This window comes from Tinamus guttatus, unplaced genomic scaffold (genome assembly GCF_059628265.1).
Source record: "Tinamus guttatus ecotype Peru unplaced genomic scaffold, ASM5962826v1 Tinamus_guttatus_pri_ptg000470l, whole genome shotgun sequence".
Taxonomy (NCBI): domain Eukaryota; kingdom Metazoa; phylum Chordata; class Aves; order Tinamiformes; family Tinamidae; genus Tinamus; species Tinamus guttatus.
In genome coordinates, this window is record NW_028289004.1 from 3,483,345 (window position 1) to 3,506,390 (window position 23,046).

The window sequence follows — 23,046 nt, forward strand, 5'->3', positions numbered from 1 at the left end:
CTGGGCCATTTGTTTTGTTATTTTTATTTTGTTACTTTGGAAAGAAAGAGCTTAGATATCAGAATCCATGCTGTCTTCTCAAAATGAAAATAGAGTCAGTTCTTGGACCAGTGCTTGAGGGCACTAGGGCTGGGGCTCGATTTCCTTCCTGACACTCAGCCACTTGCAGCTCAAGGAGAATCATGGAGCAAAAATCTCTGTTACAAGCATCAAATTGTTGGATGGAAATGAAGCTGCTAATTACTAGCACTAGTTAAAACAATCCTCAACTCACCTGTTTCTTTAAACTATTTTTTTCACCTCCGTCTTCCACTTTAAAAGCAACAGGAGGCAGATATGCTCTTTTAGCCTTTGCTCCAAGGTCGCCCTCTTGAGACACCCCCTTTCCAGAGCAAACGCAGGTGAGGGCACTTACATTTATAAAACTAACATTCAGCTCTTTGGCTGTGTATCCTCGCTGGAGGTTGCGTCGAGCATAAACATCGTAATCCCGGACAATCCGTGTGATGATATCTGATGTCGAGATCCCTTCGGTTCTCTGTGTGGGAACGAACATTCCTGAGCAAAGGGAGAAAAGAAACCCCACTGAGAAAGCACAACAGGACGTCGGTGTGCAGCAGGGAGCTGAGAATGAGCATGTGCACAAAGGGGTCTCGTCAAAGATAAGAGACTCGAAATTCTCTCTGGATTGTTCACAGTTTGTTTCCCATTGTTTCTGTGTGAGCAAAGCTGCCAAGCATTTCATTTTTCCTCTGCTAAATAACAGCTAAAACTTGTCCACTTCACAGTGTCATTTGTGATGTTCAAGTTATTACCTAGACTGGCAGGGCTTCCTGAGTCAGGAAGGCTACACTAACAATTGCTGACAATTCACCGAACATTATTTCCATAAGCCAAGCCCTTATTTAATGTTCTATATAGTTTTTGTTTTGGCTTTGTTTTTCTTCTGGCTCCCAATCACATTACTGAAAGGCCTTTTGCTTGTCCAGACTGCCATGTATTTCTGCTCTCCTCTCCATTGCTATTGCATCTTCTTCCAGTCCTTGTTCTGCTAACAAAACAGGCCAATATCTAGCACAGGTCAAAGCCACGAAGCACCTTCAGGTAAAATATACATATTTTTCAGCACAGGAAGTTGAGAACAGGCAGGCCGTGCTGGTGACTGGCAGCAGGCAGGTGAAGCACAGTGGTGGGGTAGATAAACATGGCTTTTCTGCACGGACTATGAACATCACTCTCTACAGCTGCTGTTGGACCAGCTTAGGCTGGGCCTTATATAACCCCCTACCCCGCTGGCCCCCACAACAGAGCGGCCTCTGATAAACCCAGCAGTTTATTAATGCTGCTTGGATTTCCTCAACACAGTTCTGGAAGATGTGGCTTTTTAGTGCTCCTCATGAAGACAGGCTCCCACGAACTGTCCAAGCGAGTTGAGAAGGCAGTGACAGCAGAGCACTAGCACACCTTGCTGCAGGAGTTATTTGGGATTGCAAGAAATCACTACTATCACCTAGGCAGAACTGCAACATGAAACTGCTGGTGAAAGCCACAGGGAGCTGTGAGATTAGCCTGGCAACGGTTTTGCAAAAGAAATAGTGCTCTGTCTTTAAAGGTCTCCCCGCCGAAGCAGGCAGCGCTGCCAGCCAATTGCGCAGGGTTAGGAGAGTTGGGGGAAGGATCAAGCAGCTCAGCAGTCTCTTGCAAGGGAACGATATGTGGCAGTTTTTCCTTTATTATCTCTAATTAATGCTCTGCTAAAAATAGATCCTTCTAATCATAAGCAGAGAGGTTTCCCTGCTCATGCTTTTCAGGCTTGCGGCAGTCACTCAAGAAACTATTTTGGGAAGCAGTAAAACCCACTTTAAGTCAGAAGCCTTTATAGACAGAAGCTACACGAATCCATGAACAAAATCCCCAACAACTCTAGGTAGGAAAATAAAAAAGGGAGCACTGTAACTAAGAAAAGGGAGAAATGGGCACAAATGCACCCACGATATCGGTCTATTTTGAACAGAATACCCTAAGAGAAAGGGGAAATTCATTACCACACACATCACTAGGTCTCAAACCACATCACTAGATCTCAACACTTTTCACAAATTAGGTGAGTAACATTATCCTTATTTCGGACATAAAAAAACCTTCAGGGATACAAACTGAAGTCACTTCTCCAGTACCCAGTGATCAGACAGTACACAATGCAAGTCTTTCTGGTTATAAACCTGTACTCCTTTGTGTGCAGGGACTCCATGTCATTCCTGCTCCCACAAAACACAGCTTATCTATTAAAGTTATCAAAAGCACGAAACTGAAATTCCAGTTCAAAAGAAGTCTAGCTACAGAGAGCAGATGAGTAGGAAATGGGAGAATCTGCAGATGCGACTGGAAATAATTGTTACTTAAAAATGTGAAACCTGCTTGTTTGCACTCCTTTCCATTTGCAAATGCCTCTGCAAAAGAGAGAGAGCGGAGTTTATGATTTACAGTATCTGGGCTGAAATGTGCTAGGAATGCCCCAAGCCTTTTCCTGCTCATCCCTGCTTTTAAAGGCAACCAACCTTGTCGGAGTGCAAGACAGACACAGCGCTTGCATTTCCTGCAGGACACGGGCAGGATGCGCCCCGACGTGCCCAAGAACAGGGTGGGATGCAGCAGCGAGGGCTGCAGCTGGAAACAGACCCAGCCAGACCCCTGTCCAAGGCCCGCTCGTTTGGCCCTGGTGAATGCCTGTCTACGGCTGCCCGGGACAGCCTGAGAACGTCACCACCCGCTACAGGTTATCCTCAGCAGACCTCCTCTGGGTTTTTTTTTAGGCCTCCAATACATGTTTATGTAGACCAGGACAAAGACAGACTCTCTGGTGTTCAAAGCAGACCCTCTAAGAAGTAAAGGAAGAAAGATTTGATCCCTTCTTCCTCCTCACTGCTCAGTAGGTTGAGAGAGCTGCTTCTGGCAAGCAGTAGTGTAAGTTGTGCTCTTTGCTTTTATTTCAGCGTTCACAAATGGGAGAGACACAGACCCCCAACAAAGCCTGTTCATGTCCAATGCAATGCGGTAACAAACCAAACATCTCAGCACTCGTGCCACATTAGTTTCTCCCATGGTGACTTAAATCCTCTTCCCGCGCAGTGAAAAGCAGCCACAGTGTAAACCAGTGGCGGGTGCTGGGGACTCCCTGTGAGCTTCCCCCACGGGGAAGCGTGGGGTCCCCTGGGGCAGTCAGTCTGTGGTGACCAACAAGCTACCCAAGTTTGCTGGGCTGCAGCAGGTTCTTATCTCAATTTCCTTGGCTCAGACTTGTTAGTGGAGGGCCCTGATGTTGCTGATGAAGCCAGAGGGGACTTTTGTGACTTCTTTGAGTGGTTTTATGAGGGCTGTGGTAGGAATTCAGCCAAGCAGATCCTTTGTGGTTTTACAAAGAGAATCCTTCTGCCTAAGTTCGTGATAACTAACTGTAGGGTGGAGAATGTGACATTATTTCTATGGCTTCTCTCCCAGCAGCCACAATCAAAAGGCAGCAACAGAGTTCAAGGCACCCTTACCTGCCTCTTTTATATGTTTGTATACATCATCCGAGCCAGCGGAGGAGTATGGGATATCATCATGGGCTACAAAGTCAATCTGCAAGCAAACAGAAGAATCACAGGCCACCATCACTAAATTCTGGTTCAGTGGTGTTTTTTCCTTCAGGATGATCTTATCTTTTCCTGACTGCATCTTATCCTAAAATTCTGCACCCGATTTATGTCTACAGCCCTTACGATCTATGGTCAGTTTGAAAGAAGAGGAAACTCGTGTCCAGAGGCACTGATGTTAACACACTGCTCTGGCAGTCTCTGGGTGATGTTCTATAGAAAATCTAAGCCACCTCTTTCCTTTATTGCTACTGGAAGAGCGCTTAAGCCAAGTGGCAAAGAGCCAACTTTAAAAACTGCAGAGGCAGGATTAGGATGCTGCTTCCTTGGGTCTGTGGATATACGCAAGTGCTCCTAGCAACTGTCTTGCTGTACATTCATCACACAGTGACGTGGACACTAAAATAAATTCTAGTTTATTACAGCTTTGTTGACATTGCTATATGACTGTAAGACAGTCAAGAGCATGTCAGAATAGTTATATACATTTCAGCTGCTGCCATTTTTCTGTACATCTTTGGCCAGTTATTGCACATGTTGCAGTTAACAAGAACTATGCCTTTACTTCAGGACTTTACAGGACTTCAGTCATTACATTATAGCATTCCTGGTTCATGAGCTCCCTTCCTGCACTTGCAATATATGGATAATTCTTCAGTGTCATTTTGCCATTCAAAAATTCCGCTACAGAAATCATGCCAGCAGACTGAGGAAACAAAAAAGGGAGCAAGAAAAGTAGAACATCTTCTCATAAAGCCATCATCTTCTGACAAAGGGAAGCAATGCAATATACCCAATTCCAGTGGCTGGAATTAACTGAACCAAATTATTTGCTCCAGCTAATAGAATTTCACATGCTTACAGTTTATTTGTAACCATCAGCCTATGGAGGGAAGGCAGGGTTGGGGGGGATGTACCTTGTGCTTTTCAAGGAACTCAGGTGTCAGTGTCCAGGGTGCATCTCTGATGACCTCATCTACATAGCGGCAGTGTCTGAGGGCTTCGTATCGCTCAGTTTCATTCATCACAGTGAAGCCTTTGAATTTATGAGTTAAATCATCACTGCAAACTAAAATAGGAAAGTGTCAACAAAACAGCTCTACATCTAATACAATTAGCATGATCAACAGTTAATAAAGTCTTGAGAATTCAAGTAAGCACTCAGTGCCATTCTGGGCACTCCAGGGCATGTGAGAGATCTGCACGGGCTCAGCAGATACAGCCCTAGACCTGGAAGAGAGCCTCCGGCTTCCCGCAGCTGCAACCAGAGCTCAAGGGAGAGAGCACATCTCAACCGGTATCGTGCGTAAGGGGACTCAACCTGCTGTAAGTGGAGATTTCAGGGCCTGTAAAATTTCAGGGGTGAAGAAGAGTGTTTTAAAAACAAACAGAAAAGTGAGCTGTCAACAGTCAAAAAGCGCTCACAAAATTAACATGCCCCCAAAAAGCTGAGGTGGGAAGGCAGCTCTGGAGCCCAGCTAGTCCCACCCTGCTCGGAACAGGGTCAGCCAGAGCTGGCTGCTCCATGCTGGGTCTGGTTGGGTTTGGAGTATCTCCAAGGACGGAGGCTCCATAGCCTCTCTGGGCAATCTGTGCCAGTGTCTGATCTCCCTCACAGTAAAAAAGCTTTTTTTCCCTCGTGATTAATAAAAATGATTAATTTACCAGCAAAGCTCTAAATTACAGCAAACCATTTTCTCACAAAACAAGCAGTGATAGAAAACAAGGACTGTGGGAAACCATATGCTTTAGCGGAGAGAGCAAACCGTTAACAGTTCAGAAATCCTGCACCTTTGACTCTGCACATGACAATGTTTTGACTATAAAAATTGGCATTATGCCTCTACCCACCTAATATTCCATACATAAAAGTGGCCTGTCCCCTTGACTGTATCTCTGTCCAGAGTTATAGCTACAACTGTCCATCACCTCTCCACACAGAATAAGTCGATACCTGGTGTAGCTGGGCTCACTGTTGCTGTGCTTCACCACAGGTGAAGCCTGTGTGTGCCTTTGCCTCTCACTGGGCGAAGACACCGGGACAAGCAGCAAACATCCCTGGTGAAATAAAGCCAACATTGCCGGTGCTGCATGGAAGTGCAGGAGCAGCCCCATACCTGGTGTTGCCTTCTGATTTGAAAACATCTGCCCATCAGACAGGGCTCTGGTGAGAGATAGTCTTTTTGAGACCTAGAATGCACATTCTTGCTGTAATGGTCATTAAAGATCTTTAAAGTAGGTAAAAATGTAGCAGGGCTTAGTTTGGGCTGAAGTTTGCACAAAATTCAAAGCCACAAATTCATATATCTAGGAACTTCAGCTGGAGAAATGCTGCTCTCATCCTAGCATGTCATTTTGATGCCTCCTGACAAGAAATTTAATGGAGATCAAAGCATTTTCAGTAGAAAGATCTATTCTGAGATTGTATTTTTATTTACTTAAAGTCTTTACGTCACCTTAAAGTTGAGCTTTCCTGGAAGAAAAGCTCTACCAAAGTTATCAGAAAATGGTACATTTGCTCAAACTCTGTAGAAAAGTGATTTCATTTTTGATTACCGTTTATGCTCAGTGCAGATGAGCAATGGGTCTGTATTTCCTTTTGCTTCTGTCACCTTGCTCTAATGACTGATTTGGGAAGACATAAACATGTATTAAAAAAATAAAAGCTCCAAATGATATCCTTTGTAACAAGAAATAAAAGGGGCTGGGGGGGCGGGGAGACACATGCACCCACAAAGGCACATGACAGAAGTGCTTTTGCAGCACGAATTGTACGTGGCTGTGCAGAGGTGCCCATTCTCTCTACACATGCTAAGACACAGTGCGTTGCTGGCAAAAGGTGCTGATGAATGCTGGCTGCTTTGTCCTTCTCTCAGAAAATAAAGGAAAAAGGAGAACTAGACGATGAATTCGAAAGGAGTCAGGCTTTTGCCCCAGAGCTCCTTCCAGGATCTGTAACAATTGCCCCCCACATCTTTAAAAATGAAATAAAACCCCCATAGCTTTCAGCTTTTAAGCCTCACAATCTTGTACCCTCACTGGCTTCTCCTGTCAGCTGTCTGGCTCAGTGAGAAAGTAATACAGAGTCCTTAACATTTCTTTGATAACAAAGAGCTGTCTCCTCCTTTCCTTCCCAGGAAGCTACTTTTGAATTGCCATAATTCATTAACTTAAGGATAAAACTGAAGACTGTGTTTACAAGAAGGAGGTTTAGCTTTTCCTGTACATCTTACTTTTTTCCCAGCTTTTTCACTGATTTGGGACAGAGATACAAAATAATGCATGTCAGAAAGCACGTGAACACGGCACTCGGCCTCTTCAGCATCACTTCTGTAAGCGGCTGAGCAGTTTACTTCTGCTGTGAAATGTGAATGAGAGGCACATCTCAAACCCAAAGGCACTGGGAAACTGCAACTGGGACACGTATCGCGGAGGCCTCGCGAGAGCAGTGCTCGCACAGCCGGCCAGGCAGGAAGCTCACTCACACCCGGGTGACTTGTCTGGCATATCCCAACTGTTGAACGTCTGTTAGCAGGCTAGACAGCAGAACAGGAGATACCCACAGAGTGAAACGAAGAGTTACACATCTAGCCACACTTGTGAGCTGAAAAATGTTTCCAAATCTTGTGCCCTGCTTAGGTGTGCAATGCTAACCCGCCTGGTGGGCTTCCCTGGCGCCCCAGGCCCTGGTGGCCAGGGAAGGGGCTGCATGGGGCTGCCAGGGCTGCGACTGAGGAGCCAGGAATAACGGAGCGGCTGCTCTCATTCACTCATCTCCATCTTTGAACAATTTTGAAGCGATAAGTGAAAAAGGTGAATTATTCATACGGAGCTATTCTAAGCTCAGAGTCATGCAGCCACTTGCTTAGACCAGCACGGGAATTGTACCTGCGCTGCTGAGGGCAGAATTTGACTTTTACTTTAATTGATGCAATTCTAAGATGTAATTCAGGGCAAATAGCCTACAGAAAGCCTGCAGAGAGAAAGCAGCACTCAAAGTCACGGTGTATAAACAGCTGGGGGTGAGAGCACTGCAATAGCTCTTGGCTGCTGAAGCACAGAAACAAAAATACAGCACAATAAATAACTCTGATCTTACCTCCTACTAATAGGTAGCTATTTGGGAATAGAGTTTTGGCTTGCATAAGAGCTCTAGCATGGCCAGAATGGAAGAGGTCAAATATCCCATCTGCATACACTCTGACAGGTCTGTCAACTGCAGAGAAAGAAACACAACAGTGATTTTCCAGACCCAAGAAAAGTTGCACGTAATTCTGCTGGATGGGATTTTGTTCCCAGGTAAGACAGTCCTGGAGTTTTTTTTCCCAGTCCAGATTTCCAAGATACACCATAAGAGAAGTTGCAGTTCTTTAGTCTGCTCATTAGTTGTTCCTCTCCGTGCTCACTGCTTTCTTCTCCCAGACTCAGCCTATTATTATCATCCATCATCTCTATATTCTAATTTAGCAAAAATGTCATCCTCCTGCCTCATTCAGAGATCTACCATATGTCTTGTTCTTTTCTCTCTTTCTAGCCAGTCATGTCTTCTAGATTTTTTTTTTGAATTTCTTTCCTTGCTTTCCTTTCCTTCTCCCTTTTCCTTCCCATTGCCCTTCTTTCCTCACAGCTTGCCACTGTAAAAATGTATTGCTTATCTCTTCCACATAAACCTTTCACTCCCCGTTTTTCATACTTCCAGCAAGCTCTTCTTTCTAGTGATTCTGTCATTTATTCTCCCCACTGTCCTGCTGCTAGTACCCTTATAATTCTTTGTTTCTCTATGACATCTTCAGCAGTGTTCAGAATCCTGCTGAGAGAAAACAGGAGCTGCTTCACCAAGAAAAAGGCCTGACAGCTGTGCCACAGAGAAGGCACCTCTGAGCAAGAGGCCATGACAGGAGAAAGCAACTGAGCCCCAACCTCCACCAGCTGAGCTACTGGGCTACAGAGAGAAGAGCTGGCCATCAGGGCACCCACGGGCCACAGAAACACGGGGAAAATGTTCCTTGCAAAGCTGACTAGAAAACTGGGACAGGATAAGACCCAGTTCTGGGTCTTATCCCTGTAAAATGGGTATATTTTAAAAGCTTACTTAAAATAAATAAAATAAGCTCATGAGGCTTTTTTTTTTTTTCTTAAAAAGGGTCTCTTAGGAATTAGGGGCAGGAGCTCAAATATATTTGGGACTTTCTATGAGCTCATTTTGTCTCTCCAGCCCAGTGACAGACGTAGGCTTGGAAAAAAAAGTCCAGATGAAGAGTTCAAAAATTGGGCACACTTTACAAAACCTTTAAGGCCACCTACGCTTTGATATGGTCAACACGGATGTGAGTGAAGGAAAGAACTTCCCGGGGTACAGAGGCAGCATGTGCAGAGGATTGAGGAGGTCGCCCATCCACAGTATGATTTCCTCCTGGGTGCCTGGAACGGGCGGGTGAGCCTTCCTTTCTGCTAGCATGCAATTGCTCATGGACCTCGAGCTCGAACTGCTGCCTCCTGTGGTTCCCCTAGCGAGAGGGCAGCGCGTGGCCTCCTTCGGCAGCCGCCAGCCACAGGCTGCCCGCACCTACCTGGCGTCCCCAGGCGGGCCTGCGCCACCGTGAGCTTCTCGTGCGGCGCCCGGCACTCACAGCTGGTCTCGTCCGCAAACGGAGCAGGGGCTGTCAGAGTCTGCAAGGATGGCATGCAGGGAGGGGAGGAAAGAAAAGCACAAAGAAAGTCACTTCGTGTTCTACCAGGTAGTTGAATCACAAGCATTTAATTGTGGCAGGGTGCTCTCACCAGGCTTAATGCTGGTCCTTCGGGTTTTTGCTTTTTTTGGTCATTCCTGAGCACTGCAGTTCACAGAAGGCAAAATGATGAGGAAAAAATGCTCTCTAAACACACCACACAAACTAATTCTTAGTTTCTATTGAGAAGCTCAAGAATTTCTGAGGTGGGTGCAGGTATATACTTCAGTTTCAGTGGGCTTCAGTTTGAAGCCTGTAGCCCACATGGCTACGGGCCCAAGCAGCTTAATCCTTGGTTTGGATCTCAATGAGATACAAAGATCCCTGATGTGCAATGTATTTTGGTATGTATAAAACATAGCTGAAAAATCTAATTAGGATTTGGAATACTGCAAATTGCACCTCATCACCAGCACCAGTTCCCCCCACTGATAAAACATCAGTCCTGCTGACCAGGCACTACAGCATGTACCATTATGTTCCTAGTCCGATCAGAATCATGGATATTTTTGAGGAACTGTTTAAAAGAAAGGCAAGATGAAATAAAGGCTGCAATTAGGGCATCTGCAGTCAGACCCCCTACATAACTAGAGTCTAGTGAGCTGCAATTCTTCACTCTGACATGTGCTGTAATAACCCTAAAGGCCTCTAATTGTGATCAGAGCGCCCTGAGGGTCCTTATTCTGAAGAGGTTATATCCTAGAGAGAGAGAGAAGAGAAACTGAGGATGTGTGAAGAATGACATAGTATTATGTGTCTGCAAACTTTCTGGTCACAGAAATCACGTTTTCTATTCACGCTTATGTGGGAAGTTATCAGCAATGAAAATCTCAGGTATCTATTATCTGCCATATGGTTTGATATGAAAATTGTTTCTACTGTGTTTTGCTTAATTTTTTTTATGAAATCACAGAAGCAGCAAACTAGCATTAGTTGTGTTTTGTTTTATTCCAAATGGTGGCTCATACCACCCAAAGGAAGAGTATCCCTGGCTTTGCCTCACCATGATCTACCTGGGACTGCCTGACCTTGGCACCAGTGGTTTAGTCTGGTTCTGACAGTAACTATTTGTGCCGTGCACAGCTGTCCTACCAGCCCAAGCACTTGTGTCTGATCATAACAAAACCTCTCTTCCCTCTTGTTTACATAGCTTTCAATTATTAGATACTGAATGTTTAATCCCTGCCCATTTACTTTTCAACATCCCTGAGACACACTAACCCAAGGCATTTAATGCCTTTCTGCTGCTGCCCTCTGTGCTTATAGGCTTGTCTGCAAGGAAAGCCCAGAGAAACAAAGCAAAACAGGCCTAGAGAAACCTCAAGACAGCTCTGATGCCAAATAACAGGATCAAATATATTTATATAATTCCTGAGAGAAATTAATCTAGCCTCTTCTTAAAACCCACAGTTACAGTGTTTATCTGCTTTCATGCGTCTTCCTAATGGCTAAATTAGATGCTCCTTGCCAACGATTTTAAACAATTACTCTTCTCCTCTTCACAGTGGGCATGGAGAACCATTTCTTTCCTCTTGCTTTAAAGGTACTGTTTTCCATAACTGAAGCCAGCTGTGTGCCTCACTCAGGTTTACTCTTTTTCAGTACCTTCAGCCATTCCTCACAGGTCTAATAGGTCTCTGACCATCATGGTCATCCATGTCCAACTGTCTATTTTTCTTTAAAGGTAGCACCTAAAATTAGAGGCAGCATTCCAGATCTCCACCTTTTTATACATCGTGGCTTTATTACTGCCTTTATTGACTTGTTTTCAGTCGTGCCATCCAATTTCCAATTCTTTTCTATGGAACTGTGGTTCTGTTATTTCCCCCTATGTGCAGCTGATTGTTCCTCTCTGATTTTGTTCTTAGCGAACTGTGTTCTTTCTGCTCCTCCAATTTCTCAACATCTGTTGGATTTCTACTCCTCTCCTCTCATCCTTGGACCTCTCTCAGATTGCTACCATCTGTGAATTTAAGACATATAACTGCTACTCATCAGCCACAGATTACTAAATAACACCAGGTGTAGGCTATATCCCTGAGGAATCTCACTCAGACAGCAAGATGAATGTCACGAATTGCTCTCGGGGGCTATTCAAACCACCTAAGTTAGGGACTTAGCCGTGGACGGGATAGGGAAGGAGCTTGCTTCCAAAGCAGTCGTGGCTGCCAGTGATTAGATCCCCCGAACCTCCAAAGGAGGACCTATCATGGAGCAGTGCATGGCTATAAACCGATCTCACAGCTGCACACAAGAAAATTCACATTTCTTCTAAGAAAATATTGCTTGCCATTCCAGTTTCTTCAACACCTGCTAATGTAATCACTTCATAATGTCTGGCAAACTGAATGCTTTGCAGGCAGTGCAAAAGACAACACAACTTAAGGTTTAAGGCTTAACTGAAGTTAGTGATAGGTCCCCTCATTTTCTTGACCTAATGTTGCAGCAAAGGCATAAACTAAGACTCACCTGCAGCTCCAGCAGCAAAGGCATAAACTAAGACTCACCTGCAGCTCCAGCTGCTTTGTGATTTACTCTTTATTTTGCTTCTCCAAAAAAGCTCTCAACACGTTTCTTTCCTTAGGATGAGTTTAAAAAATGGAGAAACTATGGCAAACTCCAAGTTTCTGTCTGGGTTTCAGGGAAGAAAGCCATTCAACCGGCCACCCACATAGCACAGCGTAGAATATTACACATAATCATACAGTGTGAGCTCCTTCCTTTATCTTCTAAATACTGTCTTTTTGCTTCCGTCTTTGTGATCGCTGGGTGCTAACCTGTCTTTTTATCTCCAACCAAGGTCAAGTTACAGAGCAGCCCTTGCAGCTTGGTTCACGCTGGGATAAAGAGGAAGGCAGGAATGTTAAAACAATAATGCCTATGGTCTGAGGCCTGCAACTGGTAATCAGATCCTAGCTTGGGAGAGGCTGTTTCCTTGGAGATCATTTGAAGAAAATAGGCCCAGTTTGCAGCAAGACTTTTTTCCAGGCAGACACAGTAGTGCTTTTAATCCACGTAAAAGCCTTTGCAACACCAAGACTTTTCCTTCGGTCTCTGCTGAGTGAAGAGCAACCTCTATTAGCTTCCCGTAAGTCCTTCTTTTGCAATCATTCAATATTAAAACTCACAACCTAGGGCTTAAAACCAGACTTGTCAATATTTCCATTACCCTGTGTCCCTCAGCCTTTGGATACTAAATATAATTAACACAATAGACTAAAATCTCTTCTGACAAAGAGAAGCCACATACAGAAACGCATAAATATGGTGCTACGAGGTCAAGTGAAATACAGTCATGGCTCCTAACTAGCACCCAAGACTTCTTCATTTGATCTAGCCTGTGGAGCTGAGCATAGTGAAGACATCTTATGAGTAAAATAATATAAATTAATTTGGTTCCTACAAAAAGCATAGAACAATATTTCAATAAATGATTAAAATCCTGAAATAAACCATCAAAGCTCTCAGTTTGTATATAATTACTTGTATTCTTCCAGTTTCTTGTCAGTTGTAACTAGAACTGGGAGAAGAGAGCAAGTACTGTATATAGCAGCTTTTCACCTGGGTTAATCCATTAAAATATTTCTAAGAGTTTGCTATAGTTTTGCCAATAATCACATGGTTAGACAAAGACTTTGTGCAAATGTACATCTGTCTTGATCTGACAGATTTTTGCCTTCGTTATTTCCCAGGCATTTACATTTTGTGATTAGTCAAGGAAGTCAAACTATCCCTGTTTCAGGGGCCACACTAACCTTCTAGGATCCTCATCAACTTGTAGCAAAGTATTCTATAGTTTATGTGAGAGTTAAATGAAGAAATATCTCATTTTGGTCTTTCTAAATCTGTCTCTTGCCTGTATTGATATTCTCTAATTCTTGTATTGAAAGCTTCAGGAAATTCATCCATATTCACCTCTTCCCTGTCCTCTTTTCTCTCCTCAGTCAGATTTTTCTTCCCCTCAGAAGATTTCTTCCCAGTTTATTAGTTCCTCATATGGAAGCTACTCCACACCTTTATTTTTGCTGCCCTTCCCTGAAGCTGCAAGGTGGTTACATACTGTTCACACTGACACTTTTCCAATTCCTAGAGCTTTAATAGATATGGATAGAAAATTACTCATGCAGTGCTCACACTTTGGGGTTATTTTTATAACATAAGCCCCTAATACCTGATATACTAGGGAGATTTTGCTTTCATTTAAGCAGTCTAAATGTCATGTCGATAATTTATTACTAATGTTACATGCGGTGTTTAGAGAAAGCCATTTACATCTCATAAATTGAAAAGTTATTGTTCAATTAGCACTCTAGTAATACTTACTCCCAAATGTGTTTGTAAACTCTGCAATGGTCTTGCAACTACAATTTCCTGAGAATGAGGAGCCTGGATTCAAACATAATGAAACTGAAGTCCGAACACTGAGGATGAACCTTGTATGTGAAAACCACATACCAAGTTACACTTGTCTCATCACAAGTGATTCTTTCTGTGACAAGTTTATGTCTTACTTGCATTCTCACAATCTTCGAAAATTATGACCAATTTCAATAAACTTCACTAAGTTACAAGGTAGGAAGGCAGAAAAAGTGGGGTTTCCCAGGAAATGACTCTGAACTTCATTTGCAGCCGTTAATGTCTTTATAAGCACCAGCTACACTTGCTATGACTCAGCTGGCTCTCTGGCCAGGACATTTTTACAGAAAAATCCTACTTCACAGCTAGGAGAAGTGGTTTATTTGGGGGAGTATCTTAATCTTACCCTTTTATTATCACTCTTAATAGGCTATGTAGCCATTTAACTTTACTGAACTTCAGCAGATTAACATTAGGAGCCTATATTCTGTACATAATCAAATGAAAGTAGTAGGTTATTTGTAGAGGAACAAGAGTCTTATCACTGTAATAACATGCCAAAAGGATGAGCACCTCTGTACCACCTCATTTCTCAGACTCTTTAAAGTCTGCAAAAGAGGTGAGTTTTTTTTTTTTTTTTCTGTCTTCTGTATGGGTTTTTACTCAGCAGCAAGGAAGACAGAAGTACTTCTGAAAACAGGAAAATACAGACCCATATTCTATGAAATAGGGCATCTGCCACGATAACTGTGCCCACAGGGGAACTGTATGCAACAAGATGCCAACTGTATGCCATATGCCAGTGGAAGGGGCTTTTTTCCTTCTTTTTCTTTTTTTTTAAAAAAAGATCAGCACAGTTACTGTACCTCTTTCAGCACATAAGTTAAACAGGCAAAAAATACACTGTTCACAGTATAGCTATATTTCCAGCAAAGATTTTGCCATCAGCAAAGGTCTAAGAAAATTTTAGAATTTAAACTCGTATCTCTGCAAAGGCAAAACTGTGTAGTACAGAGCTGGCCTTTAATGCAAAATACTAAAATGGGCACACAAATTTATTTAGAGGGAGGTATGATGATGTAATCGCCTTTTATCTCCACGAGGGTCTTTGAAACAGACAAGTGATTTCCCTGGAACAGATCTCCTGGGTATGATCTGCTCAAATGAAGAAAATACATTTTGGAAAACTGGTCCTGATGTTGACAAACAGTAATTACAGCGCAGGAAACACTGACATCAGTTTAGGAGCATTTGCTAAGAGTAAACTGCTACCGAAATCTTTAGAAGGAACTAAAAATAAGTTTCTGAAGTACAAATACCCTTTGCAAGTGCACAGAATATGTTAAAGACTACATAGTCTAAGTCTTCTCTTGGCAGTTCAGAGAGTGAACCGTGAAAAACGAAAATCATGTTGTCTAGTTTATTTCCACTATTAACCTGGATCCAAATTGATAAATTTGCGAGCAATTAAGTTTTAATTGAAGGCTGTTGTTGGGTGTCTCAAGGAAAAGTTTTCACAAACAGTGAACAGTTCCAACACTAACTCATGAATCAAAAGGAAATCCAGCCTGTTCTCCCACAGTTTTGCTGACTCTGGGAGGTGACTGTGAACAAAATAATGCAAAAAGCCTAATAGGAGTAATAACTTAAGAAGAAAAATCTGTTTGCAAACATTCCAAATTGTCTTATTTTCTTTTTTTTTTCTGGATTTCATCTTCAATCAAATAGGTTTTGCTAAGTTAGAAATTACTAAATAGAAGATACAATTACAAATTTAAGTGTAACAGCAGGAAAAGACTTTACACTGCCTTCTGAAGGACCAGCGTAACTGTACAGATTCACAGATTATGAAACTAAAACAACTATTACGTAATCTAATCTTTGCAAAAGGCTACAGAATTTCATGGCAAGATTCCTGCTTGACAGCCATAATTTTTGACTGAACTGGAACATGTTATTTAGAAAATAGAAGTGCCAGTACAAGCACTCCTGAGGAAGCATCTCAATCTACATGAATATAATATGGCAAAGGATGGTGACTTTTTGCAACATACACCCCTGACCTTGCTTGGAGGAGCACTGCGTACAAGTGAGCTGGGTGGGACTCACTCCAAGAGCCAAGTGGAGCCGAGGTTGTGCATCCTGCGAGCCCAGCTCCTACCGTTCCTGCAGTGTTTCGGAATAAAGGAGTACGTGGCTCTTTCACTAGGGCACTAGTTCCCAAGCCAGGGTCTGCAGACGCAAGCCCCAAAAGAAGACATTGCAATCAGGCCGCAGAGCCATCTCGTCCTTAGTGCCTTGGCAATTAAAAGCTGAATGGCAGGTGTTTGCTTGGCCACAACAAATGCCGAGGAGTGGCAGCGGTCAATAGACCAAAAATGTGGAATTACTATTCCGACGCCACTCTGTGCTTCATTTATCAATCCAGAAATCGGATAGCATCAGTTCCTGTTTTTGGAATTCTAATATCTGGGGTTTTTATCTTGTACAGAGGTATTCCTGACATATGCCTAGATGGGTCCAACTTCAGATTTAATGCAGGCAAGGGTTAATCTATTGAAATCAACAGAGTTACAGCTAAGAGAAAAAGTTGACTTGGCCCAATATTCAATCTCCACTTGTGCTTCTACAAAAAGATACTTACTACGTATCAATTATCTTGTGTCAGATGTATGATAGCATTTTTTTTGCCCAAAACAGAGCAATACTGAAGAAAAAATAAGTCATTTTTCCAATAGCACATGTATTGCTGCATGTATTATTTGGAGATCTCCCAGCTGGAACACATAAGCTCCTGGGAAAGAAGTATTTTCCATAGGAAAGGATCGCTGATTCAGCCAGTGCATTTCACAAAACCTTTCTCATTTTACATCCTCATCCTAACATGTGCATAGGAAACGAAAGCACATTACTTGAAAAGGAAGGTAGAAGCACATATTGTGATGGATGACCCCAGCTGCACTGAGAGGTTGTGCATGATCCTGGATACGTGATTATAAAGCATGTGCTCCTTTTTAAAAAAAGTATACAAACCTTCACAGTAACTGCAGCAGCACAGTTTAAGAGCTGGATAACATTCTCCTAACAAGGCCACATCAAAAATAGCACTGCAGATATTTGTTCCTTGTTTTAGGTCTCATCTGCGAATCTTGCAAATTACTGTATATCTGACAAATACATAGAACAGCATGTTTTTTGCCGAGATTATGGCATTTCACAGCACATTTCAAGTGCACGTTCCTTCAAGCAACAGAGGCAAATCATGGCTTAAATTTCGGTGCCTACAGCCAGATGTTTTCTGTTTGTTTTAAAGCATGGCAAAGAACACTACTTATGCACAAGTACACTTGACATTATTTTTTGAGTTTGTGCTTCGATGTAGTAGCCCATATTTATGAAAACTAAAATTAAGCCAAAGTAAAAACCAAACTTATTTGGACCAACATAAAATTTAGTCAAGTAAAGTCAGATTTGAGGCTTTTTACATGCAAGCCTGTGCTTAGATCTTCATTGACGTAATCAGATGGCAGACGCTAATTCCTAACATCACATCAGAGAGAAAAGGAAGCATGGGCTACTTTACACAATAAGGTCCTCTAAATCTGGGTTTAGCTCCCTTGGCTAAAATTGCACATCTCTTTAGGCAATATATGAAAAATAAATATGATGATGTACAGAAACTCATGAGAGCAGAATATTTGAAATAATTCTACAGGATGCATCAGACCCTCTCAAAACATGGCAAATAATAAAGTAGTAAGGTACCCAGGGATTAAAATGTAGAAAGCCAAGGCCCGCACATATTTCTTACAGTTATTTTAAATGTCACGCTCGATGTTTCATTGCTTAACACCAGCAACAGGGAAGCTGTCTCTAGAGGCAGTCTAGTGCCACCTTAAACCATCACTACAGCTCTAGTGACTGAAAGCATGGAAACTTTCTCCTCTACTTTTTAAATTTCAAAAAATGTGTTTCCCAAATACACCTGAATAATTTGAGGAAAAAAAAAAATGTAAACCCATAAATTCATGGACTGTCACTTCTTCAAAAAATAAATAAATAAATAAAAAAGAAACGACTAAAGCAGCTGACACACAAAATAACACAAGGCTTGTAATCATCAAGTATTCCTGAGGCTCATTCTCCTACATGTATCATACAGCCAGTGCCCCCAAGATATTTGGTGCCCGATTCCAATTGAATCTTAAGAAGTAGTAGTCTCTGAATCCCATGGCAAGGCAATACATGCAAATGCAGATTTGGAAGGAGTCTCTGGAACTGCAAGAAAAAAAACAAACTCCCAGTATGGCTAAGGGAAAGATGAGACCAAGCAGTATATGTTGAAGTTTGTTTTCCAGTAAGTTTTGATGCATATTCTTTTTTGTTTCACTAGCAGGACTGTTGTTATAAGTTGCCATTGCTTCTTTTTGTGAAAGACACTATCTGGAATTGTCTCCCTGATCAAAGTGCGCTGAAATGCCTGCTTCTTTATTTCAGGTACGAGCACAGTGCGAATTGGTAATTCTCACAGTGTGCACTTGCCTTCTGGAACTACCCATGCGGAGTTTCCTGAGGGACTAAGGTCAATCTCTTGATCCTTAGAGACATATATAAATTAAAGAGAAGGAAAAGAAACAGCATGCAGTTTAACAAGGCTTTGTACTAACTCTCCTGTGTTTCTTCCTTTGGCACTCTGCCATTCAGTAACACTAAGAGTTCGCCTCACTTTCGGGCCTATTTAGTAGACCTGCACATGGTCAAACCCTGATGCTGGGATTCCCAGGCCAAGATCCATCACCCATGGGTGGTATGCAACTCACTAAGAGGGAACTGGGGGCAACTGACAAACCTTTAACAAATTCATCGTGAATCGGCAGCAACATCGATTCTTGTTTCGAACAACAAAGAGCAAACCATGGACATCCTAGTGCTTGAGTAGGAGCAGCAATGCTCACTTCAAAAAAAAAAAAAAAAAAAAAAAAAAAGGACAGCAGAGTATTAAGAAGGGTCTTAACTCAGCTGTTTGGTCTAGATAAGAAGTAGAAAAATACAAAACTATACAAACCACGATTGGAGAAATGGTGTTCCTTTGCATTCTTTCTTGACTAGATAACTGCTAAAATCATCACTGTGGACAAAGCCTTAAACTCTAATTGACTTGTACCTTAGCCTCAACGCACAGTGGAGAAACAGGTGCAACTGCACAACAGATTTTGCTTTAGCATTCAGAAACATGGAAGTTGAGAACGCAAAGAAGGCAAAGGTTTAGTGGGGGTGGATCTGAGTAATTGACTGAGACATGAATGCTCATTGGAGCTTTAACTGGTTAAGAAAATCCAAAGAGTGTCTTGGGAAAAAAAAAATAATGGGCAACTTATACCACAACAGTACTACACACTAGAAAACCTCAGGCTTCAATACACATCAAAACTTACCTGAGAATTGCCTTCAGTGGCCCCTGTTCTTCTGCTCATTCAAGGATACAGGGGTTTTCTTTAGCCCTACTGAGACACTCCCTGCCAAGCTAGCACACTCCATAGCCTAAAATCAGAGGGTCTAAAACTTGGGATCATTTTAAACTTTATTTATTTATCTTTTTTTAATTAAAAAATAGTCTATATTAAGAAATTGAAGTCCAATTAATTAATTTTATAGCCTTAAATTAACCAATTACCAGCATTTAAAAGTGTCTGTAAATACCACTAACTTGACTTGACTGGTGGCCACCGACTGAACTAGAGGTAATGGCCGCAAACTGAAACACCAAAATTCCACAGGAACTTAAGGAAAAAAATTTTAACAGTGAGGGTGACGGAGCACTGGAACAGCCAAGAGAGGTTGTGGAGTCTCCTTCTCTGGTGATCTTCAAAACCCGCTTGGACGCAGTCCTGTGCCACGTGCTCTAGGTGACCCTGTGTGTGCAGGGTGGGACTAAATGATCTCTAGAGGTCCACACCAACCGTAACGATTCTATGATTCTATGATGAATTGCCACAAATCGTATAATTCCAAATGTACCAAAACTATAGCCTAGGATAATAAATAGAAGAATGCTAATTGAGATATCCTCTTTCCTAAATACTAATGAAGTGAGTGACTGGATTCACGACTGCAGCAGCTGACTTCATAGGAGTTGGATCAGAAAAGGCATTATAGACATTTAAAAAAAGGATCTGACAGGAGCTTAAAAATCCATCTTATTAGATCCTCTGTTGAGTTTGATTTAACTCCATGGGACACTGGCTCTAAACTTCTTGTTTGTGACATAACATTGTAAAGGGAAGGCAAACTACACTTGTCTGTAATGTTCCTTTTACCCTAGTTGAGTGCTATAAACTGTATTACTTCAATAGGCTTTTTTTGCCTCAAGATAAGGTAGATATTCTGCCTCACAAAATATCACTATATGGACACATTTTCCATAAATCTTCATTCAGAATGTCTCCATTGTCCATTATTACTTTACAGATACTCATGAAGATCTAAAACATCATAATGAATTCCTGTTTTATTTGTGTACTCTATCTGTCACCTTAATTTCCATAGGAATTCCACTGCAATAAGTGATACTGTAAATACTGGCATCATACTGTCACTTCTTTCTTTAAAATCCTTTAAAGTGTCAGACTATGTGGAGTAATATATTCAAAAGGGTTGTTATAGCTGAGCTTTTGACAGAGAAATCTTAGCATGTATGAACACACTGTGCTAACAACACATGAGCTAACTTTACCTACCAAAAAAGCTCTAAAAGCTTTCCACTAACAATTAAGAGTTCTCTTTAACAATTATTTTAATTGTAAGTCTGGAAAGTAGAAAATATCAAATTAGGTCAACTCCAACAACAATTGCTATTTCTTGTCATACTAGAAGTATATCTGAACTCTAATGTTGTATTTAATTACCCAAGTTTGATTTTAAATTCATTTTAATTAGGTTTGTGACTAAATTCTCGTGCTAAGTGATTTAATTTGAAGTGCTGAAGTGTTGCATTGGCCATGTGCTTTCAGAACTTCAGATTGTCTCAGCATTTCCAGGTATTGCTTTTATAAGCATGCATGTGTGTATGTATATGTATTATTATTACTACTCCTGCCTTGCCAACAGTGCATGCAATGATGGGGAAAGGAGTAATCATTCTTGGCAGGAACAATAAAATGTGGGTTTAAATAAAAAGCAAGAAAACCTTCAAATTCTTTTTTTAAATTATCACATCAAAGCAAGCCAGTTCTCAGAACACTAACCCTTAGGATGCAGCAGCCCTATGAAGTTGCCTTTCTCCTCCATCTGAAGGAGTCTCATCTCACCTTTAATAGAAGAATGTCAAGACTATTTTTGCTGTCAGTGTTCTGGCTCTCCTCCTCAACTCACACATGTAGAGAAACCCAGCCTGTCACGATCCTGTTCCTAATTCTCCCGCTTTCCACCACATGCCCTCAGTCTGAAAGGAAACTCCTCCCTGCGATGTGAAGTTGAAAGGAGCATTTGTAGCTCCTGGGTGCTCTACACTGCCCAGGCCTGAGGTCAGAGGAGCAGAGGACCCTCAGTGCCTCACACAGGTCCCAAAAGAGCAGCTCCTGGGTGATGCAGGAGGAACCTGCAGGGCTTGGGCTCTGATACAGAGCGAGCTGGGGGGCTCCACTTTAGCTCAGCACAGCGGGCACGGAGAGATACGGGGATGGGCCATCCCCTGTACAGACGGCTCCTTTGAATATGCTGTCTCTGCATTAATAAATAAAAGCATGCAGCTTTTTTTTATTGTAATATGGCTTTACCGAGTCACATGTTTCCCATTACCTGAGGTGAAATCATGGAAGTGCACGCTGGCGATTTCACAAGAACCTTTTAAAAATGCGGCAAAATTCAGCACATCATTTTTCAAATGTGTCCTCAGTTCAGTCTGGGGTTTGGAGTTTGGGGGAAAGCGGCAGTTGGTCTTTGGGGAGCGGGGAAGAGGGCTAAGCAGAGGAGCAGCAATTCTGCTTAGCTGTCACTGCGTTTCCTTAAGTCAGCAAAGCGACAAAGAGCAAGCAAGGGCAACCCAAACTCCGAACCCACACCGAAGGAAGATGAAAAATGCCACCCCGCTCCTCGCCCCGCGGCTGCCCGATGCGCTGCGTTACACAGAGACCCCAGCCCTGACACACCGTCCCTCAGAGTCACCCCCACGCACACGCACCCCGTATGCGCAAGAGCCCCGCGGCACCCGCCGCCCCTGCACACACTCCCCGCGGCCCCTTCCCCCCGCCGCGGCCCGGCCGGCGGGCAGCGCAGCCCGGGAGGGCCCCGACTCACCAGGCGGGGCTGGGGGCACGTGTGCTCGAGCTCCTCCATGGCCTCGCAGCGCCGCTCATCAGAGAGGGATTTCGGGATACCTGCGTCTGACTCAGCATCGGTGGCGGGCACTGGCATGGCCGGCCGCTCCCGGGGCCGCTCCCGCTGCCGGCGCCGCTCCCGGGGCCGTTCCCGGGGCCGCTGCCGCCGCGCGGGGTCTCCCCGGGAGCCGCCCGCCCTCCCGCTGCGGGGGGAGCGGAACCGCGCGGGGCGGGGGGGGCGGGGGGGAGCGAGGGGAGGGTAGGCCGCCGCGCGTCGCCATGGCAACCGGGCAGCCGCGCGGAGGAGCCGCCGCCGCGCGCGCATTTGCATGCGGCCTCCTGATTGGCTGCTGCGCCCGCCCGGCGGCGCCCCCCGGCGGCCCCGCGCGGCGCCCGCCCGCGCTGTGCCCGTGCGGGGCGGGGGGTCGCACTGGAGCGAAAGGAGCCTCCGCCGCGCGGGGCAGCCCTGGCTTACAGCAGGCTTAACCCGCGCTGGGTTGTACCTGGTTTAACCCGCGCTACAGAGCCGCAGGGCTACGGGGCGGGTTTATTTCCACCGCACGAACCCGGCAGGCGCCGCTTCAGCGCGCCTCTTCTGTGGCCCCTCGGCGTGGGCAAAGCCAGCCCTGCCCGTGCCGTGCCGTGCCGCCCGGGGTATGACAAAAAGTAGCGGCGTTTGGCTCTTGCAAAACGGGCAGCCGCGGCCTTCTAGCCTCTTGGCAAGTGTAGACTAAATAAGCGAACAGATGAGAAAGGCACGAGGAAAGCGCTGGCGAAGAGCTGGTGCTGAACGGACAGCTCCGAGCGCTAACGGCCGCACTCGCGGCGGCCGTTAACTGCCGCGCGCCCCGCCCCGCCCCGGCCCGCCTTGGCGGCCGCGCCAGGGCCCCGCCCTGCAGTCGCTGGAGGCGGCGGTGCCCATCGTAAAAGCCCAGGGCCGCACTCGTCCCAAAGCGTCCAAAGCTCCCAACGCAAAATCCTCACTCGCGTTAGAGCTCAGGGGAGCAGGCG

At 43.9% G+C, this 23,046-nt stretch overlaps 1 protein-coding gene across 1 annotated transcript in view; it reads right to left on the reverse strand.

Moving 5' to 3' along the window:
• Positions 1-22,237, reverse strand: part of PCYT1B (phosphate cytidylyltransferase 1B, choline) — a 28,865-nt gene extending 6,628 nt beyond the window's left edge. The window contains exons 1-6 of the mRNA XM_088532761.1: positions 22,016-22,237; positions 9,206-9,305; positions 7,735-7,851; positions 4,553-4,704; positions 3,543-3,621; positions 416-558 (exon numbers count right to left, since the gene is read on the reverse strand). Coding sequence (XP_088388887.1) covers positions 416-558; positions 3,543-3,621; positions 4,553-4,704; positions 7,735-7,851; positions 9,206-9,305; positions 22,016-22,132 — 708 coding nt within the window. The 5' untranslated portion in view covers positions 22,133-22,237. The remainder of the gene's footprint in view (positions 1-415; positions 559-3,542; positions 3,622-4,552; positions 4,705-7,734; positions 7,852-9,205; positions 9,306-22,015) is intronic.
• Positions 22,238-23,046: the final 809 nt, after the last annotated feature.